Source organism: Neophocaena asiaeorientalis, unplaced genomic scaffold (assembly GCF_003031525.2).
Source record: "Neophocaena asiaeorientalis asiaeorientalis breed wild unplaced genomic scaffold, Neophocaena_asiaeorientalis_V1.1 scaffold125, whole genome shotgun sequence".
In the NCBI taxonomy this organism is placed as follows: domain Eukaryota; kingdom Metazoa; phylum Chordata; class Mammalia; order Artiodactyla; family Phocoenidae; genus Neophocaena; species Neophocaena asiaeorientalis.
This window is the reverse complement of record NW_020174425.1, coordinates 1,422,805-1,450,069: the sequence shown is the minus strand read 5'-3', so window position 1 is coordinate 1,450,069 and position 27,265 is coordinate 1,422,805. Positions and strand designations below refer to the sequence as shown.

At 36.1% G+C, this 27,265-nt stretch overlaps 1 protein-coding gene and 1 pseudogene across 2 annotated transcripts; both read left to right on the top strand.

Annotated features, from left to right (window-relative positions):
- Nucleotides 1-5,362: 5,362 nt before the first annotated feature.
- Nucleotides 5,363-21,328, top strand: LOC112407413 (amine sulfotransferase-like). 2 transcript variants are annotated; one of them, XM_024756693.1, is made up of 8 exons: nucleotides 5,363-5,425; nucleotides 7,490-7,607; nucleotides 10,421-10,572; nucleotides 12,635-12,843; nucleotides 15,543-15,669; nucleotides 16,608-16,702; nucleotides 19,171-19,357; nucleotides 20,800-21,328. In XM_024756693.1, exons 3-8 carry the CDS (start codon nucleotides 10,431-10,433, stop codon nucleotides 20,919-20,921), a joined length of 882 nt encoding a protein of 293 aa, XP_024612461.1. In that variant the 5' UTR covers nucleotides 5,363-5,425; nucleotides 7,490-7,607; nucleotides 10,421-10,430; the 3' UTR covers nucleotides 20,922-21,328. The 2 variants fall into 2 exon arrangements, with proteins under 2 accessions (XP_024612461.1, XP_024612462.1); XM_024756694.1 differs by lacking the exons at nucleotides 5,363-5,425; nucleotides 7,490-7,607 and adding an exon at nucleotides 8,353-8,380.
- Nucleotides 21,329-22,033: 705 nt separating this feature from the next.
- Nucleotides 22,034-23,670, top strand: LOC112407424 (N6-adenosine-methyltransferase non-catalytic subunit-like; annotated as a pseudogene).
- The last annotated feature ends 3,595 nt before the right edge of the window (nucleotides 23,671-27,265 follow it).

Genomic DNA, 27,265 nt, shown 5'->3' with positions numbered 1-27,265 from the left:
AGTGGGTGGGTTGGACCTCGAAGGAGACTGTGGAGCCGAGGGTGTCACGGCTGCTATAGAGGCAAAGGTGGCAGTGGTGGCCTCTCTAGCCAAGGAGGTGGAAAGGTGTTTAGTGAAAATCTGTCTGGCTCCCCTGGGAGCCCTGACCTGTTGCTCTCCAGCAGCACCTGTATCTGTGAAGAGACCTCAGTGACCCGGAGGAGGGAAAGGAAAGGGCAGAAGGCAGACAAAGAGAATAACGGGTCACATTTCCTGCTGTCCACCCCATGATTTCAGCAAGAGGACAACCCACAGTCCCCTGGGACTCCCTATGGGCTCTAGACACAGCCAAAGCCCCAGTGCTATGCATATATCTCTCCCACGCTGCCACCACCTTCTTTTCGTGCCATATTTTTTAGGGTCACTCCCAACTTTAGTTGCAAGTCAGCTCCACTAAAAGAAACCAAAAATTTGTGCTAAGAGCCAGCTTCTGGAAAACAAAAGAAAGATTTCTAATTGTCAATCTGTTGAACTGTTGAATCAAGGTAAACAAAGCCTTCCCTAAATAAGAAAGGTGTTTGCCATTTCAAATGAGATGGTAAAGGTGCATTTTAACATTATCACACACTATGAAATTGCCCAGTAATACGGCATCACAAGAAGAAAACAATTCTTCAGCAAAGCAATCGAAAGACACAGAATGCTGCAATCTAACTGATAAAGAATTCAGATGGCTGTTTTGAAAAAATTCAACGAGGTACAAGATAACTCAGAAAGGCAATTTAATGAACTCAAGAATAAAATTAACTCTATGGAAGCTGTTTCCCCAGCAGGATGCAAACTTCGATGTCTCCACTCATTAAAAGAAATTAAAAGTTGCAGTTTTATATTTACATATGGGCCTGCATAGCAGCATAGCTTAGTGGTCAGTCAATAATAGGTCAGGATCTGTGCTTAAATAATTTAAGCTAGTAAGTTTTCCACCTTTTCACCCTTATAAGACTGGAAATGAATTAGAAAGTTCACCAACCATAAGATTCAGTTTACTTGCCTTAATTTATTCACTTTAGTTGGAATCTCATAATTATTCTCTTCTATTAACATACTTTGTCTTCTAGAAATGGCTTATTTTTTAACATTTAGAAATCGTGGAAAAAGGCAGTCTGAATAATTATAAGGTCAAGTGTCTGTCACATTAAACTCTTATTTTCTTAGCAGTAATGATTTCTTCGGTAAAAAGGGATTGAAGCCTTCCTTGGATTAAGTTTTTATTTAATGAAAGGTGACAATAGGAAAGATGAAACTATGAACTCCAAAGCTACTAAGAGTTGTTCTAAGTGAGAAATACAATGTGGCCTTGCCTGGTGCAGTGGCTACGGGACAGGAGTGAGGGGAAGGAAGTGTGTTAGGAAGAGCTTGAGTTATGTTCCAAACCAGATAGTGTGTAGTGGTTGGTGGAGTCTAACAGATAAGAAACTGGTCTATAACCCTATTGTCTGTGTTACTGCGTCCTATGTTTGTTTCTTAGCTCATCACCCTGTAAGAAAAAGTGAGGTGCCAAACCCCACAGAGAACTAATGAATATTTGGCTTGGGTTGGAGAAGAGATTAAAGTGGGTTGTAGGAAGTTTTGTCCTGTTAGTGCTACCTCCTCACCCAGGTGCTGTCCATGTGCTTGTCCCACCGAGGTATCATTGGACACTGGAAACATCACTTGACCATGGAGCAAAATGAAAGATTTGACAGAATTTTCCAAAGGAAGATGAAAGATTTTCCCTTGAAGTTCATCTAGGATATAAACGAGGAGTAGAATCAATGTGAAAGAATCATATAAAAAAATCGGCTAACCAGGGAGCATATTTTAATACACATATTAATTTGTGCTGTTCATACAAATGTTAATTATACAATTTTATTACAAAACAAAGTGACTAAAAAAAAAAACAAACAAAAAAAACAAAGTGACTAAACTGTGCTTAGATTAGTTGTCATGAGTTTGATGAACACATTGATATTTTGAAAATTAAAATGATTTGAGAATAGTTTGCATTTGTAACCTATATGATAAAGGGATAGACAAAAAGCATGCAACATGAATTGTAAATGTATGGAGAGAGTTTTCTGTAGCGTGTATATTTTCTTTATATGCAATTAAATTTAGGATCAATCAAACATTAAAAATCCTTTTATTCTTTTATTTAAACCTTAAGTCTTTGGTTTAAAATCATTGTGAATGTCAAAATAGAGAAATCTCATGTAAACACAATGCATCTATCAATAATTTACCAGATCACAAAGTCTGAAGGGCAATCAAAGGTTCAAAAATGGAGTAATTATTTAATGGTTCAATTATTTAACTATTTGTTTGAAAATAGTAGTTGTGTAACCGAAAGTGGGGTCTGGCTGCTCGCCGCTCAAAAGCCAATAAAGAGGCAAGGTTGGTGGAAAGGAAATTTCCGAGGCCTGCAACCGGGGTGGGGGGAATGTCTGTGCCAGGCCAACTGCCCCCCACTGACAATCAGGGGGCAAGACCTTTCTTTTATAGACGGCGCGAGGTGGCTACACGCAGAAACAGCACAGTCAGCTCTGACGTCATCTTGAAATCGGTCATCCGTGGTCTGACCAGCGTCATCTTGATTGTTTTAAGTACAGTTAATCTTCAGTTCCAAGGTCGGTTTGTTTCCATTTCTTTGAGGCCAGTTCTCGGCACTGTGGCAGCCTGTGTCATGGCTACAGCCTGGTCATCATGTAGTTAACTTCTTCCACCTGGTAGGGGTTTCAGTATCTATAAGACAGCTCAGAGGACATGGCTCAGAATGTTATCTACAGCCCTTGAGGGGGAACTAAGGGGCCTTGACTTTGCTTAATGACTACATTATTATGTGGTCTCATTTGACTGTTTTCCTTTGTTTCTGCATTTTCTCACTTCTCCGATTAAACTTATCAGAGAAGTAAGAAACTTAAAGTTTTTCCACAGACAAAAGGCAGATGGAGGACACGAGCAAGGACCTTAGGGTACTGCTCCATTTCAGCTGTACCTATAACTGTACCCAAAGCATATTACTCACTAAACTAATTCCACCACGTGGAATTTAATTTTCACATTTCATATTTGAATATTTAAGATAAGTTATTTTGGTAACTAGAAAAATATAGGTGAATCTGTTTATAATTCCCAAATAGAGAAAAACTCGTGAAGCATAAAAGCAGTGGAAGAAACTTAAAAGAAAAAATTTAGGAAATTTACAATCATAAACAGTTCAAGTGCCACTGTCCTTAATAGTCAACAAATGGAAACAGCTCAATGTCCACGTATAGTTAAAAAAACAATTATGGCATTTCAAATAAGGAAACACAATTAGGATGCATGCATTATGACTACATGGAAAATATACATGAACCTCAGAAACGTAATATTCAGTGAGAAAAACCGGGCACTTGTTGAATGATTTGCTATGTAAGATTTAAAAAACAGCAAAGTTACTCTATGGGTTAGAAGCAGAGTTGTTATCTCTGGACAGGTAAATGAAGGAATTCCTGGGGTGTTGGTAATATTCTTTTCTTGAGTCTTAGTGCTGGTTCCCTAGGTGTTGTTACTGAAATTTTTCATTGGGACGTGCATGTAGAATTTGTGAATTTTTCTGTATTTATGTCATAATTAATAAAAATTGTGAAATAATTCCTGAACATGCAAACATTTTGTGAGACCAGACAACCAAAATCTTGCCATTTATAGAAAATGCAAAACATTTAGTCATAATTAGCAAAAGTTTAAAAATGCAGAATGCTCAATGTTAGAAAGACTAGGATGAAAAAAACATTCTCATATATTTTTGTGGAAATGGAAATCATTTCCAATCTTCTTTATAGCAATATTGATACAGGATCAATAGTCTTAAAAATCGTTACGTCCTATTATCCTGTAATTTCATTTCTAGGAAGCTTCTCAACTCCTTTCAATTAACTCAGTTTTCTGTAATTTAAATTTTACATTCACTCCAGTTTTTTTAAACATTTTTTTCCCATGTCCATATAATTGGATTATTTTTTTACACAGTTAAAACATCTATTTACATATCTGTGGGAATATGAATCTGAGATTTTCTCTCATTTTAAAAATGATTTCCCTGGCATTTGGTCAAGCACGTTGTTGCAAATAAGAATAATCTACTTCTGACCAGTTTATGCATAATATGATTATGATTGATACGATTCAAGAAATCAGAAGAAATTGTCTTACCTTCCTGAAGAACTAGAACCAAAGGGTATGAAGCCATTAGGGATTCATATATTTTTTCAATTTTTCTCTCTCTCTCTCTTGTCTTGGATTTTCGTGGTCTCTCATTTCTGTGTTCTTTATGTGAAGAAGACATTCTTTTTTGTGTCTCTGAAGACTAGCTGTGCTTCAGCATGATTGTAGTCAGACACAAAGTCCAAATGAAATTAGTTCAAATAACAAAGAGAGATAGGCTGGTGTTGTTGAATTCACATGAAAACTCCAGGGAGAGAAACTGAACGGTATAGGTTAGGTCATCTAGCTTCTGTGAGCAGTCAACTTACAGTCAAGGGAAAATGGTCATGGAGTATAAGCACGGCACATAGAACCTTGTAGCATCCTTGAAAGGAGGAGATAGACATGAAAAAAAAATTTATTAAACTTGCTATAGCTTGAATTATCCCTAAAGGGCATGTTAATGTCTTAACCCCCATTACTTCAAAATGTAACATTTTTTTGGAAATAGGGTCATTGTACATATAATTAATTATATTCAGACACTGGAGTGGTGTGTGTCCTTAATCTAATAAAACTGGTGTCCTTATAAGAAGAAGAAAGATACGGAGTGAAATGGCCATGTGATGACAGAGGCTGACTTTGAGTGATGTAAGCCAAGGAATGGCAAAGATTTTCAGCAAACACCATAATCTAGAAACTACAAGGAAGGATTCTCACCTACAGTCTTCAGAGGGAGTATGGCAGTGTTTAATTTGACTCAACATGGGAAGTGCTTCTTCATTTCCAACTGACAACCCTCTAGGGAATATTTTGGCAGACTGGTCAACCTATAATTATAAACCTATAAGTAAGGAAAAAATCATTTAACACTGTGGTCACAATATTCTTTAGACTCTGGAGAAAATTTGTTGAGATGAAACTCTTTGGAAATTCCAAAACTGGCCCTTTTCCCATGTGCAGTTATAGAAAGTTGGCTTGATAAAATACTTTTTTCAGAACACTAACCCTGAGAGAACAAAAATATTCTTAGGAGAAAACTTGAAGTTAACTCTTATCATGTCCTTGAAGTAAAAACACAGCCCACTTTGCCTGGGACTTCAGCCTTGGGTTAATTAGTAGAACTTCAAGCCAAGGGAGGAAAAAAGGGAAGAAAAAGAAGCCTTTTAAAATCAAATGTGTAAATTTGACTATTCTGACTGTTATTTGTAAACTGGTAAGTTTAATTGCAATGGCTGATTCATGAACTATAAAAAGATGAAACAAAGATATCTCTGTTTGTTTGGATGTATGTATGTCTCAGTATGTGTCTTTGTCTTTGGATAATATTGCTGAGGTTAATTTGAAAATGAGCTTTATTTAATTGGCTTAAAGAAAGGTAAGTGCTTACAAATGAAACAAATCTAAATTTACCTACTTTTATCTTCTTGCAAGAGGGAAACTAAAGATGTTTGTGTTTATTAGACACATGTCTTGTGCCACTTTGAGAAAAGAAATTGTGCTCTGGGAAAATGCATGTTTTTAGAGATTATAGAATATGTTCTTAAATTTGCAAATCAGAGAATGCCAATATGACAAACAATTCACAATTGCTTTCTTCTTAGTTCTCACTAGAGAACAAGGTTTTTTTTTTTTTTAAGGGTTAAAAATTATAATATGTAATTAAAACTACTAAAATGATATAGGAAACATTTCAATGTGTAATGCAAGTAGGAGATACATTGCCAGCGAGAGAAGATATAAAGACTGGAAATATTTTTGTTGAGGAAAATAATGATGCCAATAATTTTGTCCTACAGTTGGCTGTTTCTGGATGGAAAAAATAAGGGACAAATTAATATGAATCCAGAAAGTGATAAAAGGGTTGTGAAAAAGGCACTTTGAGAAAAGAATTTTGTACATCATTAAGACTGAGCTCCTCATTGTCAGACTTCTGCCATTCTGGTGACCTTATAGCATGGAAACGGTCTACTCCTAAATCAGGAAATTTAAAATGAAGAACAATAGCTGTATATTTTTTAAAATCAGGGCTATGGGAAGTCCAAGATGGCCACTTGACTTTTCCTGGCTCCCTGACAAACCTCATTTTCTATTCGGTGGGTTAAAGTTTTCCCTGGCTGCAGGGCTGATACCCTCACAATGAAAAGGAAAAGGTTAGAAAATGTGTTTCCCACTTGGAGCGTACTTTCTACAATCTCCAGTGATCAAGACATCCACTTCACTGGACAAATCATACAAGCCTTAACAAAAACTTCATGAACTTCTTGAAATTATCACTGTCACTATCATCCTCCATCATCAGCCAAGGTCAATGAAACTAATGGAAAAACTGGGCTCAAACAGAACAAAGATTAATTATATGGGATTAAATGAACTACTAAATATGACTAATTTTTATGACTTGTCTGACACACTACTGGCTTCTAATCTTTGTTTTCAGATATAAAAAAGCACTTTTCCTCAAGCTACTCATGATTTACAACAATTTGGTAATTTACACTTGTGGTTAAAATTAAAATATTTTTCTTTTCTTGCTGCCTGGTTCCTCCAGAAATTGGAGACTCTTGGGTTCAGAGCAACCTTATCAGGTGAATGGAAAAAACTGTCTCTTGGCATGTGCAGAAATCTAGATATTCTGGTGACCTGGAAAAGAAACAAATTTGACCGATGTATATATATCACAGGCAGAATCTGAAGGCAGGCCATTGGCATGGCTTTCCTGGCCTTGAAAGGCCTTTTAAAAGTTCAGTCTGAGATTCCTAATGAAAAGTTCCAGTGCAGCCAATTTAAAAGAGCCTATATGAGCAATTACATTTATATGAATAATGAGGCCATGTTTATTGAAACCAGACTCATTTTGAACAGATCAGCCTTAATTTAGCTGGATTTAGTAAAAATGAGGATAATCCAGAGAGAAAAATTATGTTTCAGTAATATACGTTTGTGGATATTGAAGTTTTGTATTTACTGAGGCTTTGCATTTATTATCTAAGTCCAAGATGTCTCCTTGTTGCTATGTCACATTATTATAAAGTTTAATTGAATTAGTAAAAGAATATTCTAAGCTTGTTTCTAAAGCAGATCACAGTAATCTATCTTTGGTTGAAGATCAGATGCCCTGTGACCTACATCTATCTAAGAGGATATGCATACTGGAAAAGACATCATTTAAAGGACTGTCTCCAAACTAAATAAAAGGACTCTTATCAGGTACTCTTAACTAGCACATGTACAACAGAACTGAAGGGAATTGACTCTTGAGTTTGTATTTCCATTTAAGAAGGGCCTCTGCATTGGACTGTCTATGGAAAAGACTGCTGACCCCAAATGACACTCACACCAGGATGAGAAGACAATAGCAGTGGAAGACAGCTGACATAAAAATCTGGACCAGACCTGTAAGAACCATCCAACTAATTCAATTGTACTGTTACCAAGTGTTTGTCTTCCTATCAAAATGGAAATTTATTGTTTTACTTCTAACCATACTTTTGACCCCAATGTTCAGGATGAAAAGAAAATCCTCTAGTGAAGTTGTCACAGAGTATAACTATCCATGACATGTATCACTGCTTGTTTTAAGTGTATTGTTAAAAGCACATGTACAATGCTTGTGTGGCAATTAAGTACAAGTGATAAAATGTATAGCCCACACAGCATTTCCCCATTAGCATACCTCTGAGCCAGTTCATGATATCTGATTCCCCCCTAATGTGGAGAACTAGGTAAACTAGTTTCTGGAGATTTTTTTTTTTTTATCATAAATGGGTGTTTTTGAATTTTGTCAGAAACTTTTTCTGCATCTATTGAGATGATCATATGGTTTTTATCCTTCAATCTGTTGATGTGGTGTATCACACAGATTGATTTGTGTTTTGTACGGATGCCAAAATTAAGTAAGCAGGACTACTGTGTACCTGAAGTTCTCTAGTATTTGACTCCTTTGCTTTTTCTGGAGTAAACAGATAATCTTAATGCCAACTAAATCTTACCCAATTTATTTTTCCAAATTGAGCTAGCTGTTTACACCCTGGAACACTACTCATTGGCCAAGACAAACTCTGCAGGGAATATTTCTTTCTCAACCACAAGTGGATCACTATCATCCTTAAAGTTATATCAGAAGTGAATTTTGCTTCCTCAGTTTATCTGTAACAGTGAGTAGAAAAAGGTAGATTTAGAGCCTTTTCAAGTCTCACCCTCTCTTCAGCATACAAATGTATTTATTTTTTTCTCCTCAATTTTCTGTTTTTCCTTCTCTTCTTTCAGACTTCAGTGAATGAATAAGAGGGAGACATTAGATGTCCTATCTCTTTATCCAAGCACTTTCTTCTATATTCATCAAGGAGATACAAACCATATATGATTTGCCAATACTGAGATCCTATATGAATCTACACTCTTTTTCTCTTGTTTCTGTAACAAAAAGCTCTCTAATTTTCTCTCTTCTGAGACAGTGCAAGAGAGACTAAGCTTACAAATAGCAAAAAAGAGTGTTGCTCAGAATGTTTCTGTGGAATGCCTGGCACTCTTTCCTCTCTTCTCAGCATTCTGAGTTTCTGAAATTGGTGTTTTTTAGGGCATGTTTGGGGTGGCTTTGTGGGGCATCAGGAGGTATGTGACAGTGACTCACACTGTCATCCTTGGCTTTCACTTCAAGTTTGACTGTTTGTAAAGGGATTAATTGTTTCTTGACATGCAATTTAGACAAAACCATATGTGCAGCTTTTTAACAAATTCATTTTCTTGGTGTTCACAGAAATTTTTAAAAGTGCATAATGAAAATATATGCTTATTATAAATCTAACGTTATTGGAACTTCTGGGATCCCTCACCTATTTCACATTCAACATTTCTCAGGCATGGCTAATAAAGAAATGCTTGCCTGGTCCAATTTTAAACTTTTTAAAAATTATTTATTTATTTACTTATTTATTTAGGCTGTGTTGGGTCTTCATTATTGCATGGAGGCTTTCTCTAGTTGTGGTGAGTGGGGGCTACTCTTCGTTGTGGTGCACGGGCTTCTCATTACGGTGGCTTCTCTTATTGTGGAGCATGGGTTCTAGGTGTGTGGGCTTCAGTAGTTGTGGCATGTGGGCTCAGTAGTTGTGGCGCACAGGCTTAGCTACTCTGCAACATGCAGGATCTTCCCCAACCAGGGATTGAACCCGTGTCCCCAGCATTGGCAGGTGGATTCTTAACCACTGAGCCACCAGGGAAGTCCCTGGTCCAATTTTTGAACAGGTGTATCTTTAGACAGTTTGCTTCTGATTTTTGGCTTTCATTTTTAGATTTATTTCAGAATTCTGATAAAAAACTCCTTTTGGAAAACATGACGATTACCATAAAACATCTTGCAACTATATGAGGGAACATTTCCAAAGGAAATGCAATTAGTATTTCTCATGCAAAACATTTCCCACAATTCATTTCAAACAGTGTATCAGATCTCAAAGCCTCAGAAGCTTCTTTCACAGATAGCAGATTATTTATGTTCCAGAAAAAAAAAAAGAAATAAAAATTGTATTAATTAAAGAATTTTCTATTTCTGGAACAATGAAAAAAATGTAAGAATAAAAATATAGGGCTTCCCTGGTGGCGCAGTGGTTGAGAGTCCACCTGCCGATGCAGGGGACACGGGTTCGTGCCCCGGTCTGGGAAGATCCCACATGCCACGGAGCGGCTGGGCCCGTGAGCCATGGCCGCTGGGCCTGCGCATCCAGAGCCTGTGCTCCGCAATGGGAGAGGCCACGACAGTGAGAGGCCTGTGTACCACAAACAACAACAACAAAAAAAAGAATTAAAGTATTAAGAAAATATGATAAAGTGATTAAAAGCATGGACTCTGGCTAAATTGGCATCACTCTTGCAGCTGGACCACCTTGAATAGTTTGCCGAACCACTTGTGCCTTAATTTTCTCATCTGTATGTTTGGAATCATGATTATAACTCATTCATGGGGTTTTAGGAAAAGATGTTTAACCTCTTAGTATCTTAGTTTCTTAATCCTTGAAGTAGTTGTAGTAACAATACCTTTAGCAACTTTGGGTTGCTGTGAAGAGTAAATGATTTAATATAGAGAAGGTGGTTTGTATGCTAAATGAGTTGATACACATGGGACATTTTGCACATACTGAACACTCAGGAAGTGTTAGTCGTTATTATAAAATACTCAGAACTTTGAAATAATTGTATCTGTTTTTACTTGTAGGTGAATAATTATGGACAACACAGACACATATTTATTGAACTTTAAAGGCTGTTATTTTCAACGTTCTTTACTTGATGTTGACCTTATAGAACATTTAGCTGATTTTGAAATTAGAGATGATGATGTGTTTATAATTACATATCCAAAATCTGGTAAGTTTGAGGAGTGGCCACCTGTTTTAGCCTTCACCGTGGTTTGGTAATTCATGTGGACAAATGTGCCCTTTTCCAGACATTGACAGTAACCCATCTACATTTACAGAACTGTTTAGGATCACAAAAAGTTAAATAAATCTCAAATCTCTATGCATTTGTAATGCATATATTGTCATTTCTGATGGAATATATGAAGAAACCAAATATTGAACCAAGAGGAGGTACTTGGTAAATACTGACCTGTTGGCTTGGTCTGAGAATGGAAGAAAATATATTTAAAAACCTAGGAAGATTTTTGTTACCATCATATCTCAGTCAGAACTAATTCCTAGTATTCTTTTCAATTACTCTAATTGTTTTTTATTTCCTTAGAATAATGCAATAATTTTAAACTAAAATTAATTGCTCTTAATCTTAAATTCCAAAAAAAAAAAAAAGACAAAAACCCAACCTTATTTTTTATATTGCACTTTTCAGAACATAGGATGATAGGATGACTGGCGCCACTGAAGCAACGTTGTACAGAGTATTTAATGTGGTTCAAAGATATACTGGAGTCTAGGGCAATAAAAAAAAGTATTCCTGATTTTCATGAAAATGCTCCAGTCCCTCCCTTTTAATCTACTTTGAAAATCATGACCTTGTTTGCTTTCCCCAAATTAGTAACACGTTGCTTTACCCCTGAATTCTTCCACTCTCAGAACTTATGAGCACATCTGATTGAGCTTTTTTTTTTCCTGCATTAGATGTTAGTGGTATCTCAGTTTGCTTAGTTTTAGGTCAAGCAGAGCAGTCCATAAAAGAGTCTTTTCTTTCCCATTAATCCTAGTCTAGTGTTTGGGACACAACACACCAGTCCCCAGTGCAGCTTGCTGGATTCTTGCTCATCTTGGAGGGGAGATTAGTGAGTCTCCCCAGGATTCACTATAAATTGCATCAAATCTATCACATAGGTACATCAGTTGCATAGTGACATTGTGAGACTTTTGGCATCTCACATCCTTTTAGAACATTGATGATATATTCATGGACAAAAATGCAAAAATCCTAAACCCAATATAAGCAAAACACATTTAGCAATGTTAAATCATAAATACACTATGACAAAAGTGGGTTTCTTTCAAGAGTCAAGATTGGTTTCAAAAATTATTAATGTAGTTCACCCACATTACTGAAGTATAAGAGAAAGCCTGAATTATCATCTCAATAAAGCATTCAAAAAATTCAGCAGTCATTCATAATGAAGACCATTAGCAAACTAAGGAGAAAAGGAAACTTCTTCAACTTGATAGAGTTTACCAAAATTTCCACAATATCGTGTGCAACAATGATACAAATAAATATTACATTTAAAATCAGGAACAAGAAAAGAATGCCTGCTGTCACTACTGTTATTCAATATTGTGTGGGAAGACTTATGCTACACAATAAGTAAACAAAAAAAGTAAAAGAGGACTTGAGTTCTTAACTTTTTTTTTTTTTTTTGCGGTACGCGGGCCTCTCACTGTTGTGGCCTCTCCCGTTGCGGAGCACAGGCTCCGGACGCGCAGGCTCAGCGGCCATGGCTCACGGGCCCAGCCGCTCCACGGCATGTGGGATCTTCCCGGACCGGGGCACGAACCTGTGTCCCCTGCATCGGCAGGCGGACTCTCAACCACTGCGCAACCAGGGAAGCCCTTAACTTGTCTTCTAAAAGATAACACTCTAAGAAAGGAGACTAAGGGAAAGAGAAACAAAGGTAGCCAGAGAAAATTGTGGAAACAGACTTTACATGAAGTACGGGAAAGAGAGGAGCTGAAAGATTAATCTGAATCACTGCTATCATGGAGTCAGAACCATCACAGCTCTTCAGAGTGAAAAAGAAACTGAGTCCCTGATTTTATCTTCATTAATTTTAATGTAAATGCAGACAAACAAAAAATTGGGCAAATTACTGGCATCCTTAGAGTGATTAAAAGAAATAAAAGTTCCAAATAATTTTAAGAAGGACAGCCTTACTGTTGACATTTATAATTAAAAATTAACTCAGAGTTGAAAACAAGATTATTTGTTTTCACAGGTACAATCTGGACTCAGCAGATATTAAGCTTGATTTATTTTGAAGGATATCGTAACAGAAGTGAACTGGTGAACACATGTGATAGAGTCCCCTTCCTGGAACACAGTGAACACAAAGTGGACCATGTCAACAGACCATCCCCTCGTCTCTTCACTTCCCACCTCCCATATTATTTAGCACCGGAAGGTCTCAAGAACCGAAAAGCTAAAGTAAGTCACAGAAATAGCTTATAGACATTTTTCACAGACAAAATTACTTTATTCAGATATTGTTTTCCAGCCCCATTCATCCACATCTTTTCAAATGTGATTACTATAGTCTTTATAATCTTGTTTTACATAATAAAAATATATACAAAATTATAAGTATATATATAAATTGGGTCACCATACATCATTGTTTGCAGTATAATTATGTAACATATAGTAAAAATAATTTTATATCAGCATATATAGTTCTATTTTTTAATGGTTTAGTAGGATTTTGCTGTATGACTACACAATATTGAATGTGTATTGATGGACAGGTAGGTGGCAGCCAATGAACATATCATATAGCAATAAACATTCTCATAGATCTTTGCACTTTTTTGTTCTGATGAAATGATTTCCTAAAAGTAGAATTTTCAGGTTAAAGTGTCCAAAAGTTTTGTGTTGGTACTTATTATCTCTTTGCCTTCTATAATGTATCAATTCACACTTCTCAAATAGCAAGAATGATTTTTTCCTCACACACTCACCAGAGACTGTGTGTTAGGTAAAAGCAATCTCATTCTTAAGTAACTGCAACCTTTTTGTTTTTAATAATTTTGAGCATCTTTTTATATATTTTGAGATCTTGAAATATCTATTATATTCTTTGCCCATTTTTCTCTAGCTTGTCTTTTATTTACTGTTTTGCAGAAGTCTTTATATGGGGGAAATATTTTCCCAATTAACAATTTACCTTTACAAATTGTTGAATGATTCTAATATTATAGAATCAACCTATCAATCTTTCTTTCATAGTTTCTGGATCTTGTTTCTTGCCAAGAAAACATTTCCTCACCAAAAAAAGAAAATATATGCAAATACACTTCAGATTTTTTTCTAATTAACTTTATGTATTTATTTTTTTACATTTCACTGTAAATTATATCTGGCAATACATGTGATTTGAAATACGACTATTGCATGATATTTGCTAGGGGGTTGGCCAGCTGACCATCTATGAGTTGTTAAGTATTTAGTCTTTCCAACTAATTTGAAGTCTGCACTTTGATATACTACATTTCCATAGTTCCTCCCTCTGACCCTGCATTCTTCATACCCAAATTGGTACGATCTGTTTAATATGTGATAGTTCTTCATATTATAACTGATAAGGCAAATTGCCATCAACTTTATTTTTAATATGTTTATTCCCTCAATAATATTTAGATATTGATTAGAATTGATCAATTATATAGATTAATTCTAGGACAATCATTAGCATTGCAGTACTCCAACATTTCATCCTGCATTATTCTGATGCTCTATTTATCAGGTCTACTTTCAAACCCACCTCATGTGCTATGTTTTTCTCTGCATGCTTTTTACACATTTTTTTTTCTGAAGTTGCAGTTTTTTATTCCTATTTTATGGATATTATGAACAGGTAATTTTTTCACAATTATTTTTTCTGTTTAATTATAAAGTAAATGGCACTGATTTAGGTACACTATTATATTTGGCTTCCTTAATTTCTCTTATTAGTTTTATTAATCTTCCCTATATTCTCTGGAATATATTTCTTCTTAAAATAATAATACATTTTATATTCCTTTACTTTCCAATATTTGCACTTCTATTTCCTTAGTTAAAATCTGCAGAAAAAAACAGAATAATGGAGGTGATGATGAATGTTGTTCTCTTGTCTTTGTAGCATTTTTAATGTCTTTTCTTGGTTTTGTTTTGTTTTGTTTTGCTTTGTTTTGCAATTGATTTTTGAGGCACATGATGCTGAGAAATAATTTTTTCCTGTTCTTAGTTTAATTGGAGTTTTACTTTTTTTTTCTTTTTGCTGTTCAGAAAAGGTCTACTTACATAAAATGCCTTTTTTGACAAATCTGACAGTACCACGTCTCCCCTCCTCCCCAAACCTCCCTTCAATTTATAGTGAAATGAAATTCATTAATAATTTACTAATGCTCTATTTCTGGAATAAATCCTACTTGTTTATAGCTTAGTAGTTGTTTTAACATACTGCAAGAAGAGTTTTGTTTTCTTTTACTCAGAAATTTTTATCTGTAATTATTTAAAAATATACTTTAGGGCTTCCCTGGTGGCGCAGTGGTTGAGAGTCCGCCTGCCGATGCAGGGGACACGGGTTCGTGCCCCGGTCCGGGAAGATCCCACATGCCGCGGAGCGGCTGGGCCCGTGAGCCATGGCCGCTGAGCCTGCACGTCCGGAGCCTGTGCTCTGCAACAGGAGAGGCCACAATAGTGAGAGGCCTGCATACCACACACACACACACACACCCACACACACACACAAATATATATATATATATATATACTTTAATTTTTTGTGATTGCTCTATCTTTATTTTAGTATTGCTTTTATTCTAGTCTTGTAAATAAGTTTAGAAGCTTTTGGTATTTTTGCTAAGTTATCAAGTAGTTATAAATGTAAATCAACAGAATTTTTTGAAGTTTTAATTAAAGTCCATTATAAGTATATCTGACCCTGTTACCTTCATAATTCCACAACATTTTTCCTTTTTCTTATGCTTTTTTCAAAATTAGTTGTCTTTCCCTAAAGCAGTATTATGATTTTCCTAGATAAAATAAATTATTATGCATTCATATGATGTAATACTATGTAGATATTAAAATATCTGTTAAGATGACCAAGAATTGTTAAAATTGTTTCACTCTTCCCCCTGCAGATTCTTTACATCTATAGAAACCCCAAGGATGTTTTGACTTCATATTTTCATTTTTCAAATTGGTTAGTTACATTTGAACCTTCCGATAACATAGAACATTTCATGAAAAGGTTTCTAGATGGAAAAGGTAACTATTAATTCATTTCTCAGGCAACATTTTATGAGGCAATGTTGCTGTTTAGTCAACAATTCTCAAACCCATGGAAAAAAGTTTGGGGAGATGGAGAAGGGTAATCATAGAAGGAGGAATTGCATGTAAGCGGTCACTATTGTCTGTCAACTTAATCTGTCACCCAAAGGTTTTTCTATCCTCAGCAGGACCACTCTGGGGATTGTCAAGGTTGCAAAGATGTATTTTGACCAAATGAAAAGAGATCTACAAATGGTCTAGCAATTCAAACTGGCTAGATCCAAAGTTAGACCCAGGTGTTTCAATATAGCTAATGTTTAGGTTGGGTGAAGTTGTTGTGCTCTGTCATGGCCCTTGGGTAGGCCTTATATGGCAGCTGTGAAATGTTCATTCCAGCACTGAGGAGGATTAATTGATGCAAGAGGCTTGTGGAATGTGCAATCAGGGCTCTCACTCATTTCAAAAATTATATTCAGGTTAGCTAAATATTGGGTTGGCCAAAAAGTTCCTTCGGGTTTTTCTGTAACATGGCGAAACCCGAAGGAACTTTTTGGCCAGCCCAATATAAATAGATAGCTAAACTTGCTCTGAACAGATTTTAAAACAGACAAGAGGGGAAATAAAGACTTATGTTTTCAGGTGGATGAAGTAGGAAAAGGAAGGGGCTTACCTTAAAGAAATCTTCAAAATGAATTCTTTGAGATTGTTTTTTCTGAATTCCCTATTCCTTACATACACAGAGTACCTTGCAAAGGCAGGTTTCTGTGAAAACCATTTACTTGTTTGCTCAAACACCATTTTAAAAAGGTAGCATAGATCTAGTCCAGTGGTGGGTGCTTGATTTGTCTTGATGATCCAGAACAGAAAAGAAAAACTGTAGTTTGCTGTTCAATAAGTGCAACATTTTTACCTTCTTATGTATTAATTTTCCACAGTGATGGGAAGCCTTTGGTTTGATCATATCAGAGGCTGGTATGAACACAGACATGACTTCAATATTTTGTTCATGATGTATGAGGAGATGAAGAAGGTAGGAGGACTGTTTTGTTTTTAAAATTATTCCTTTGAGACCTTTTCTTATCTTGGTTAATGAACTGCATTCTCCTAGTTATCTTTGTATCACTGTATAGACTATAACTGAAACTATGATTATGCATAAAATTGAGAGTGGGAAGGGAGAAAGGTAGAAAAAGAGGAGGAAGAAAGAAAGGGAGAAAGAGGAGAGAGAAAAAAAAGAACTAGAATCTGTAATTGAGAGACATTAAGACAAATAGTTTGGGTACGGAGAGAAAGCCTACCCAGGTAACAAAAGATACTATCAGAAACGTAGCAAGGGAAGTACCCCTTTGTTGTACCCCTTTGAATTCTTGTGGGTTTATACCCCCAAGTGGAATTGTTGGATGATATTGTAATTATATACTTATTTTTTTGAGGAACCACCATTCTATTCATACTATTTTCCATACTGACTGCACCATTTTATTCCTACTAGTAGTACACGAGGTATTTCTAATTACTCCACATCTTCATCAACACTTATTTTATTTATTTATTTATTTAAATAATAGCCATTCTAGTCCTTGTGAGGTATCTCATTGTGGTTTTTGTTTTATTTTTCCTTAGTGATTAATAATGTTGAATATCTTTTCATGTGCTTATACATTTTTTATATATTTTCCTTGGAGAAATATATTTAAGCCTAATTCATTCTGAGTTAATTTTTGTAAATGGTATAAATAGCATACCATAGTTATTCTTTTGCATGTAAACATTCAGTTTTCTCAAAACTATTTATTGAAAAAGCTGCCCTTTCTCCATTGAATGATCTTGGTACCCTTCTCAAAATTCATTTGATCTTATATGTAGGGGTTTCTTTCTGGGCTGTACATTCTGTTCCATTGACCTATCTGTCTGACTTTATGTCAGCACCACACTGTTTTGATAAATGTGGTTTTGTGGTAAGTTTTGAACTCAAGAGTCTGTTTCCTCTCTGTTTTCATGATTGCTTTAGACTTTCAGGGTCCCTTGAGATCCCACATAAATTGTAGAAGAAAATGTCACTGGGATACTGATAAGGACTGCATTGAATCTGTGGATCACTTTGGGTAGTATTGATACCTTGACATTATTAAGTCTTCCAATTCATCAACATTGGATGTTGGTCCAGTTATTTGTGTCTTCTTTAATTTCTTTTGCAGTGGCTTGCAGTTCTGAGTACACAAATCTTTCACCTCTTGGTTAAGTTTATTCCTAAGTATTTTTTTCTTTTTGCTGAACTTGTAAATGGAATTTAAAAAAAATTTCCATTTGGATTTTTCTTTGTTATTATATAGAAAAGTGACTGACTTTTGCCTGTTGGTTTTGTACTGTGCAACATTTTAAAATTTGTATATTAGTCCTAACAGTTTGTTTTGCAGAATCTTAGGGTCTTCTGTGTATAAAATCATATTGTCTGTGAAGAGAAATAATTTTACTTCTTTTTCAGTTTGGATGTTGTTTATTTCTTTTTCTTACCTAATTGCTCTGGCTTGGACTTCCAGTACTATGTTGAAAAAAAGTGCCTTGTTCTTGATCTTTGCAAAGTATCTTCCAGTCTGTCACCACTGAGTACAATTTTAGTAGTAGGTAATTCATATATGACCTTTTAGGTGGAGGTAGTTTCCTTCTAGTCTTCCTTCATTTGGTGTTTTGTCCCAAAAAGGTGAAGGATATTGTCAAATGCTTTTTCTTCATCAGTTGAGATAATCATGCCATTTCTGTATATGTGGCATTACGTTATTATCATATGTTTAACCTTGCTTGCATGACAGGAGTAAATCCCACTTGATCATGGTATATAATTCTCTTAATGTGTTGTTGGTTTATTTTGCTAGTAATTTGTTGAGGATTTTTGCATTTTTATCTTTCATGATATTGGTCTTTAATTTTCTTTTCCCATAGTGTTTTTCTGGCTTTGGTATCAGGATAATGCTCCTTATTGAATGAGTTTGAAAGTATTCCTTTTTTTTCCAATTTTTTGGAAGAGTTTGATGAGTATTGATGTTAATTCTTTAAATGTTTTGTAGAAGTCGCCAAAGAAGCCATCCAAACCTGGGCTTTTCTTTCTTGTGCCCATGGTATTTAATTACTTGCTTGACTCTACTCCTCATGATACTGTGGATTCTTAATGAACTCAGATAGCATGTTATTATTCTCTTAACCTTCTCCAGCATCTTGCACTGTTTTTTAAACTTATTAGGTATCCTAATAGTGTTGGTTATTTGAATGAATTGAGGTGAGTTCTCCTTATAAAATCAAACAGTAGGATGCTCTAACAGAGCTGACAACCAGAGCACTCATTTTCAAAGAACAAATAAGGTAGGAATATATTCTTGTCAAACTTTAGACTTAGAATAACCCCAAGCACTTTCAGTTTTCCAATATGTGATAAAGATGTTGGTCTGTAACTCATGTATTCCTTATAGGCTTAATAGACTCTTATACACACAATTTTTTCAGGATCTCAGAAGTTCTGTGCTTAAAATCAGCAGTTTTCTTGAAAAAGAACTGAGTGAAGAGGACTTGGATGCTGTTGTGAACCAGGCTACATTTCAGAACATGAAACTTGATCCACAAGCAAATTACGATTATATTCTAAAAGCTAAAAACTGGACAAGAACAAAAGAAGGAGCTTTCCTGCGCAAAGGTGATGATGCTCAGTGGTTAAGAGGAGCAAAATGTTGAACGTTTTCTTGACTCCTTGGCCCCTAGATTAATTAAGGAGTGCTTCCAACATTTCTTTCCGAGCACTGCCATCTGGGCCCTAGAGAGGACCAAAGATTCTAACTGAAAATAGCCTCTAAAAGTATCCCTGGAAACAGAACCATTCTGACTTATAAATATTAGATTCTTTCCTTCTAGTACAAGTGACCCTACTCTTGAAAATTGGTTAACAAGTCTTATCTGGAGGCAAAGGATATATGTGACCAGAATAGCTGCAAGTCTTTGTTTTATTTTTCCTAGAACATCCTAGAAGTAAAGTTAACATGTATTTTGTTTTGAGAGATGGGGTTTGAACTATTGTAATTTCCTCATGTGTTAGATTTCCTTCATTGTCAAAAGTAGACTGATACCTCATTAACCTAATCTGCTATTCAATTATTCAACAATGTGTGATACATTTTTATTGTGCTCCTATAACATGCCAGGAGTTGTTAAGAAAGAAAATATTTTCCTTCTGATACTCCTTAAGCTCAAAAATTTTTTAATTTAATTTTTTAAGGTACACCATTTAAAACATAATGGGTACTTCTCTAATTTATTCATATTTTATTCCCTAAAATTTTCATAAGTTAGCATTATGTGATGGGCATTGATTGATCTTAATTATCTAAAGATCTTATTGAAATTGATGTAGATATTGATATTTTAAAAAGTTATTGTTTCTTCTTTTGTCCCATGTATTATCAGCTTTCACTTCTCATTGCTCAATCAGATTACATATAAAGCATTTTTCATGCCCATAAAAGCTTGCTTACTATTCCACATTCCAACAATAACCTTTACATAAGAAAATCTGATACCTTAAAAATGCCAAATTATTACTCTTCATTGTAAAATTGTCTGAATAATGATGGTTTCAAACTTTTGTCATATAAAACTGCAGCAATGGCAGCTCTGGCCAACCTCTGTGACTTTGATTTCATTACTTGAAAACATTTGGGTCCAAATTTTTTAATGAAGTAGTACTTATCTTGAAGTGTTGGTTAAGAATTATATTCATGATAGATGTAGTTTGACAAGTGTGGTGCCTGGCACTTACTGAAATATTTTTAAATATTTTAATCTCTTCATGCATTTTGGCTTTATTTTTCCTTCTAAGGAAAGGCTATAATTTAATGCAGTGGCTGGTGGAAGTCTAATACATAAGGTAGTGGACGATAACTCTATTTTCTGTGTTACTGCATCCTAAGATTTTTTCTTAGCTCATCCCTGTATAAGAAAAAAGTAAGGTATCAAGCCCCATGGGGAACTAACAGATAGACATTTAGCTTGCCTTGGAGAACAGATTAGAGTGGGTTGCAGGAAACTTTTGTCCTGATAGTGCTATCTCCTCACCAAGTGCTGTCCATGTGCTTATCCCGTTAGGTACCATCGGAGACTGGAAACATCACTTGACTGTGGAGCAAAATGAAAGATTTGACAGAATATTCCAAATGAAGATGAAAGATTTCCCCTTGAAGTTCATCTGGGATATAAATGAGGAGTAGAATCAGTGTAAAACAATCACATAAAAAATCTACTAGCCAGAAAGCATATTTTAAATATACATACTAATTTGTGCTGCTCACATAAATGTTAATTATACGACTTTATTAATAAGCAAAATGAGTAAGCTGTACTTACATTAGTTGCCATGAATTTGATGGACATTTTGAACATTTTAAATTAAAATGATTTGAGTAATATTCGGCATTGGTAGCCAATATGACAAAAGGAAAAATAGCATGCAAAATAAATTCTGCATGTCTTTTGATTTGAGATTGAGATTTCTCAAATGATTGAGATTTCTGTTGAGTGTATTTTTTTCTTTATCTATAATTACATTTAGAATTAATCAACATTAAAAGTCCTTTATTTCTTCTAATTAAACATTAATTCTTCTGTTTAAAATCAGTATGAGTGTTGAAATAAAGAAAACACATGTAAACACATGCATCTGTGAATAATTTATGAGATCACAAAATCTGCACTGAAGGGCTTCCCTGGTGGCGCAGTGGTTGAGAATCTGCCTGCTGATGCAGGGGACACGGGTTCGAGCCCTGGTCTGGGAAGATCTCACATGCCACGGAGCAACTGGGCCCGTGAGCCACAATTACTGAGCCTGCGCGTCTGGAGCCTGTGCTCCGCAACAACAGAGGCCGCGATAGTGAGAGGCCTGCGCACCGTGATGAAGAGTGGCCCCCGCTTGCCACAACTAGGGAAAGCCCACGCACAGAAACGAAGAGCCAACACAGCCATAAATAAATAAATAAATACATTAAAAAAAAAATCTGCACTAAAGATCGAAGTTTCAAAGGTGGATTACTTCATGTAATGGTACAATTATTTAACTATTTGGATTAAAAATAGATGTATTCATAACATATCACTCAATAAACTAATTCAAAGTGTATTTAATAGTTAAATATTTAAGACAAAATCATTTTGAAGAACTAGAAAAATATAGCTGAATGAGTTTTTAATTCCCAAATGGAGAAAAACTTGTGAAGCATAAATACATTGGAAGAGGAAACACCTATTGAAAAAATACCGGGTACCCGTCACCTGAAGCTCCTGGAGAATTTTGTGTTCCACAGTCTCCGAAGAAAAACTGGGCGGGTATTCATCCGCTAATTGCCAAGTTTTCGAGGTAGTGGAAAACAATGGTTGGGACATGGAGAGCCACTTGCAGGAGATACGGGAGCGGCGGAAGTTACCGCAACAGCTTCTCGTGCAGCAGTTGGGAGCTGAAAGTGCTGCCAGTATTGATGCTGTGTTAAATAGCAAAGACGAGCAGAGAGAAATTGCTGAAACAAGAGAAACTTGCAGGGCTTCCTATGATACTTCTGCTCCAAATGCAAAACGTTAAGTATCAGGATGAAGGAGAGACAGATGAAGACAAAATGGAAGAATATAAGGATGAATTAGAAATGCAACAGGACGGGCTTCCCAGGTGGCGCAGTGGTTGAGAGTTCTCCTGCCGATGCAGGGGCGCGGGTTCGTGCCCCGGTCCGGGAAGATCCCACATGCCGCGGAGCGGCTAGGCCCGTGAGCCATGGCCGCTGAGCCTGCGCGTCCGGAGCCTGTGCCCCGCAACAGGAGAGACCACAACAGTGAGAGGCCCGCGTACCACAAAAAAAAGAAAAAGAAATGCAACAGGAGGAAGAGATTTTGCCATATGAAGAAGAGATTTACAAAGATTCTAGTACTTTTCTTAAGGGGACACAGAGTTTAAATCCCCATAATGATTATTGCCAACATTTTATAGACACTGGACATAGAGCTCAAAATTTCATCAAAGATGTAGGTTTGGCTGACAGATTTGAAGAATACCCTAAACTGAGGGAGCTCATCAGGCTGAAGGATGAGTTAACAGATAAATCTAACACTCCTCCTATGTACTTACAAGCAGATATAGAAGCCTTTGACATCAGAGAACTAACACCCAAATTCGATGTGATTCTCCTGGAACCCCCTTTAGAAGAATATTACAGAGAGACTGGCATCACTGCTAATGAAAAATGCTGGACTTGGGGTGATATCATGAAGTTAGAAATTGATGAGATTGCAGCACCTCGATCATTTATTTTTCTCTGGTGTGGTTCTGGGGAGGGATTGGACCTTGGAAGAGTGTGTTTATGCAAGTAAACATACAGATGTGAAGATATTTGTTGGATTAAAACCAATGAAAACAATCCTGGGAAGACCAAGACTTTAGATCCAAAGGCCGTCTTCCAGAGAACAAAGGAACACTGCCTTATGGGGATCAAAGGAACTGTTAAGCGTAGCACAGATGGGACTTCATTCATGCTATTGTTGACATTGACTTGATTATCACAGAAGAACCTGAAATTGGCAATATAGAAAAGCCCGTAGAAATTTTTCATATAATTGAACTTTTTTGTCTTGGTAGAAGACGCCTTCATTTATTTGGAAGAGATAGTACAATTCGACCAGGCTGGCTTGCAGCTGGACCAACTCTTACAAATAGCAACTACGTATGCAGAAACGTATGCATCCTACTTCAGTGCCCCAAATTCTTACTTGACTGGATATACAGAAGAAATTGAGAGACTTAGACCAAAATAACCTCCTCCCAAATCTAAATCTGATCAGGGAGGTGGAGCTCCCAGAGGAGGAGGAAGAGGTGGAACTAAAGCACTTTGCTTTAGTTTCTCCAAGCTGCAGGAATATTTTAGCCAACCTCCGTTGCAGTTGTCACTGTCTGGTTTTGTCCAGACTTCACCAAACTTGTGAAGCATAAATCAATGGCAGAAACTTAAAGGAAAAAATTAGTAAACTTACAATCATCAACATTTCCAGGCACCACTATCCACAGCAATCAACAAAGGAAAGAACTCAATGTTTATGTACAGTGTACATTACTAAGGATGCATGAATTACAACCACATTGAAAACATACACGAATCTCAGAAACGTACTATTGAGTGGAAAAAATGCTAGACACTTACTGCATGAAACATTACGTAAGATTAAAAAAATAGGTTAAAATAATCTATGGGTTTAGAAAAAGAGAAGTTACCTATAGGAGTGGTATAGTAACTGGTAAGGCAAATGACAGACAGAATTCCTGTGGTCTTGGTAATACTCTGTTTCTTCATCTTAGTGCTGGTTCCATAGGTGTGGTCACTTTGTGAATATTTATCAGGCTGTGTGCATGTGATTAGTGATTTTCAATGTATTTTGTCATATATTAATAAAACTGATGAAATAATTCATAAACATAAATAATAAGCATAATTACAATGATGTCATTATAAAGAAACAGCCTTTCAGACTATGTATGGCCATACTTCAATATTTTACTTTTTATTACCAGTACATGCTCATTATGAAGAAACAAGAAAAGTAGATTTGAATGTCATGCTTTTAAGGCACAGTGGAGAATGGATTACTTTTATAGAAGAATAGGTAAAACATCGTGTTTATTACACAATGACACTATAGCTAAGCTAAAAGAATACGATATGCATTAATATAACCACACTAAGCAGTAATCGCAATACTCGCAAAGCAGAGGAAAGAAATGGACAGAAAAAATATAAAATTTTAAACAGAATATTTCATCTCAACAAAGTCGCTTCACAAAAATAAAAAGTGAGACTGCAATCAAAATAAATATGCAGTGATTCATTTGTTAGCCAAGCAAAATAAGTTATTTATTGATGTTGGGTTGATTAGAGTTTGAGTAAAGCATCTAAAGAAACATGTCTATAGAAAATAAACATACCTAAGACTGTAAACTGTCTCCCAACATCTGTGAGTCTACCCTTGTCTTTAGTAGACATATATTACAAAGAATTATTATAAATTATAATCTAGTTTGAATAAAATATAATAGAAAAGCTGTAGAAACTTTTTTCTTTCTTGTTATATAAACACATAATATTTGGGCCGCAAAACTAAAACAATTACTGGCCCATTACCGAAAAGTTTGCCTATGCCTCGTATTAGGCTCATGTCTTCTTTATTTAAACAGTACAATCTGTACTACCTTTATTTATTTTAATATTTTAAATGTCCCAGAATTTGCCAGTTGCAATAAGTCTCAGTTGGCTCTGGTGTGCTTTTGACATGTTTCCAGTATTCTTTCAGTTTTTTCTGATATAGGAAGATGTTCTAGGCTCATTTGTACTTTCCTTGCCACTCCACTGCAATCAGTCACTGATTGTGACTGATTTAGGTATGCTTTAGGTATGCTCACTGCTCTGACTTCTCATTGCTTCCAGGTCCCTCAGCAGACAGACCTAGGTAATATAACATGGTACAATTTCATGTGATGATATGATGTGCTCCCAATTATTTCAATTCTTTGAGATCCAAAATGACAAAATGAAAAAAATGAATTGATTACTTGGAGTGAAGAAGAGGAACAAATTACGACATCACAATTATACAGGTCTTTCCAAAATGTTTCTCCATTTCACCTTTAGTTAAAATTTTGGGCAGACCATTATTGGAATAGGGCATCCCCTCCAACAGCTTAGGAAACTAAAACTTCACTGATCATTAAAAAGTTCCAAGGGGGGCTTCCCTGGTGGTGCAGTGGTTGAGAGTCCGTCTACGATGCAGGGGACACGGGTTCGTGCCCTGGTCCGGGAAGATCCCACATGCCACAGAGCGGCTGGGCCCGTGAGCCATGGCCGCTGAGCCTGCGCGTCCGGAGCCCGTGCTCCGCAACGGGAGAGGCCACAACAGTGAGAGGCCCGCATACCGCAAAAAAAAAAAAAGATGTAACATCACTAGAAATCCCATGGACATTAAAAGGATAATAGAAGATACTACGAACAAGTCTATGCTCGTAAATTTGATAACCTAGATAAAATGGAGCAATTCCTTGAAAAACACAGTCTGCCAAAACACACACACACATATATAGGCATATATATGAGGAAATTGAATCAATAATTAATAATCTTTGAAAACAGGCCCAGATGGGTTCACAGGTGAATTTGATCAATTCTCTACAATCTCTTCCAGAAAATAGAAGCAGGGGAAATACTTCCTAATTCATTCTATGAAGCCAGAATTACTCTAATAACAAAACCAGACAAAGAAATTGCAGAAAAGAAAACTACAGACTAAGATCGCTCATGAATATAGATGCAAAAAACTGTTCCTTATCATGCCTTTCTTCTGGTCCTACCACCCTGCTCTGGCTTGTCAGTCCAAGAAAAAAGCCTCCATCATATCTTGTCAGCTTCAAAGGTGGAGAAAATAGAGCTATGATTGGGAAAAAATGCTATCCCCTCTTCAACCCTTGTATAAATTACAAAAAATCTCCAATTTATAATTCCAGTTTACCTTTCATTTTGTTTTTCCGAGTCTTATTCCAAGAGTTCTAATCTGGGATTCTGACTTCAAGGAGTCCCTGAACCAGAAGAAATTACATGCAACATTTGGTGTGTGCACACCCATGTGTATTTTGGAGGGTAAATATCCACAGCTTTGAACAAATGATTGAAGAGTTCTGTGCTTCTCCCACCAAATTGGGGGTGGGAGGTAAGTATGATGCTCTTTCATGAAATTAGAATTTATGACCAACATGTTGCTAACTGGAAGTTATATCAAGTATTAACTGGTTTATTTTAAAAGAGAGAGAGATACAGAACAAATTAACATTAAAAACTTTAATTAGGGAATTCCCTGGTGGTCCAGTGGTTAGACTCTTCTGCTCTCACTGCCCGTGGTCAGGGAACTAAAAATCCCACAAGCCACATGGCCAAAAAAAATTTTTTTAATTATAATCTTAAAAAAAAAGACTTTAATTTACAGTTTTTAGTCAAGGCCAGATATGGTTCCATCCTTTATACCTTCTTTATGTTGGAGATGGAATAATATGAATTAATAGTCATGATCTTAAATATTGCAAAATTATGAATTCACATTCATATTATCAAATAAAGATTACACTATACTAATATAGCTTTAGGGTTAATTTGAATTTCAATTATTAGGAAACAGGTAACCCATGAATTGTCTATTTATATAGGGTAAGCTTCTGCACTGCCTTCTCCTTGAAGGTAATTTTCTGCCTACTCATCTGGCAGATTCCACATGAGGGAGAAGAGCAAAAATCAGGACTTCCTTGTTTATTGTTCAAAAGTTGCCCAAGTTTGGTTGGCACAGATGAGAAACCTTTGCCCTCTGAGTCTTGGACTCTGATGTTCTGCACACTAGAGTCTCATTGGCACCTGCACCTCAACATTACCAAGGTGTCCCCCTCGCTCCGTCCCTCCATCCCTCCTTTCTCTCTCTCTCCCTCCCTCCCTCTCTCGTTCTCTCTCTCTCTCACACACACACACACACACACACACACACACACACACAC

Bases quoted from the DNA above. Each gene is read 5' to 3' on its own strand.
- LOC112407413 (XM_024756693.1), top strand. From the start codon at position 10,431: ATGGACAACACAGACACATATTTATTGAACTTTAAAGGCTGTTATTTT. The intron at 12,844-15,542 runs GTAAGTCACAGA...TTCCCCCTGCAG, and splicing joins TCAAGAACCGAAAAGCTAAA to ATTCTTTACATCTATAGAAA. The intron at 15,670-16,607 runs GTAACTATTAAT...AATTTTCCACAG, and splicing joins AAGGTTTCTAGATGGAAAAG to TGATGGGAAGCCTTTGGTTT.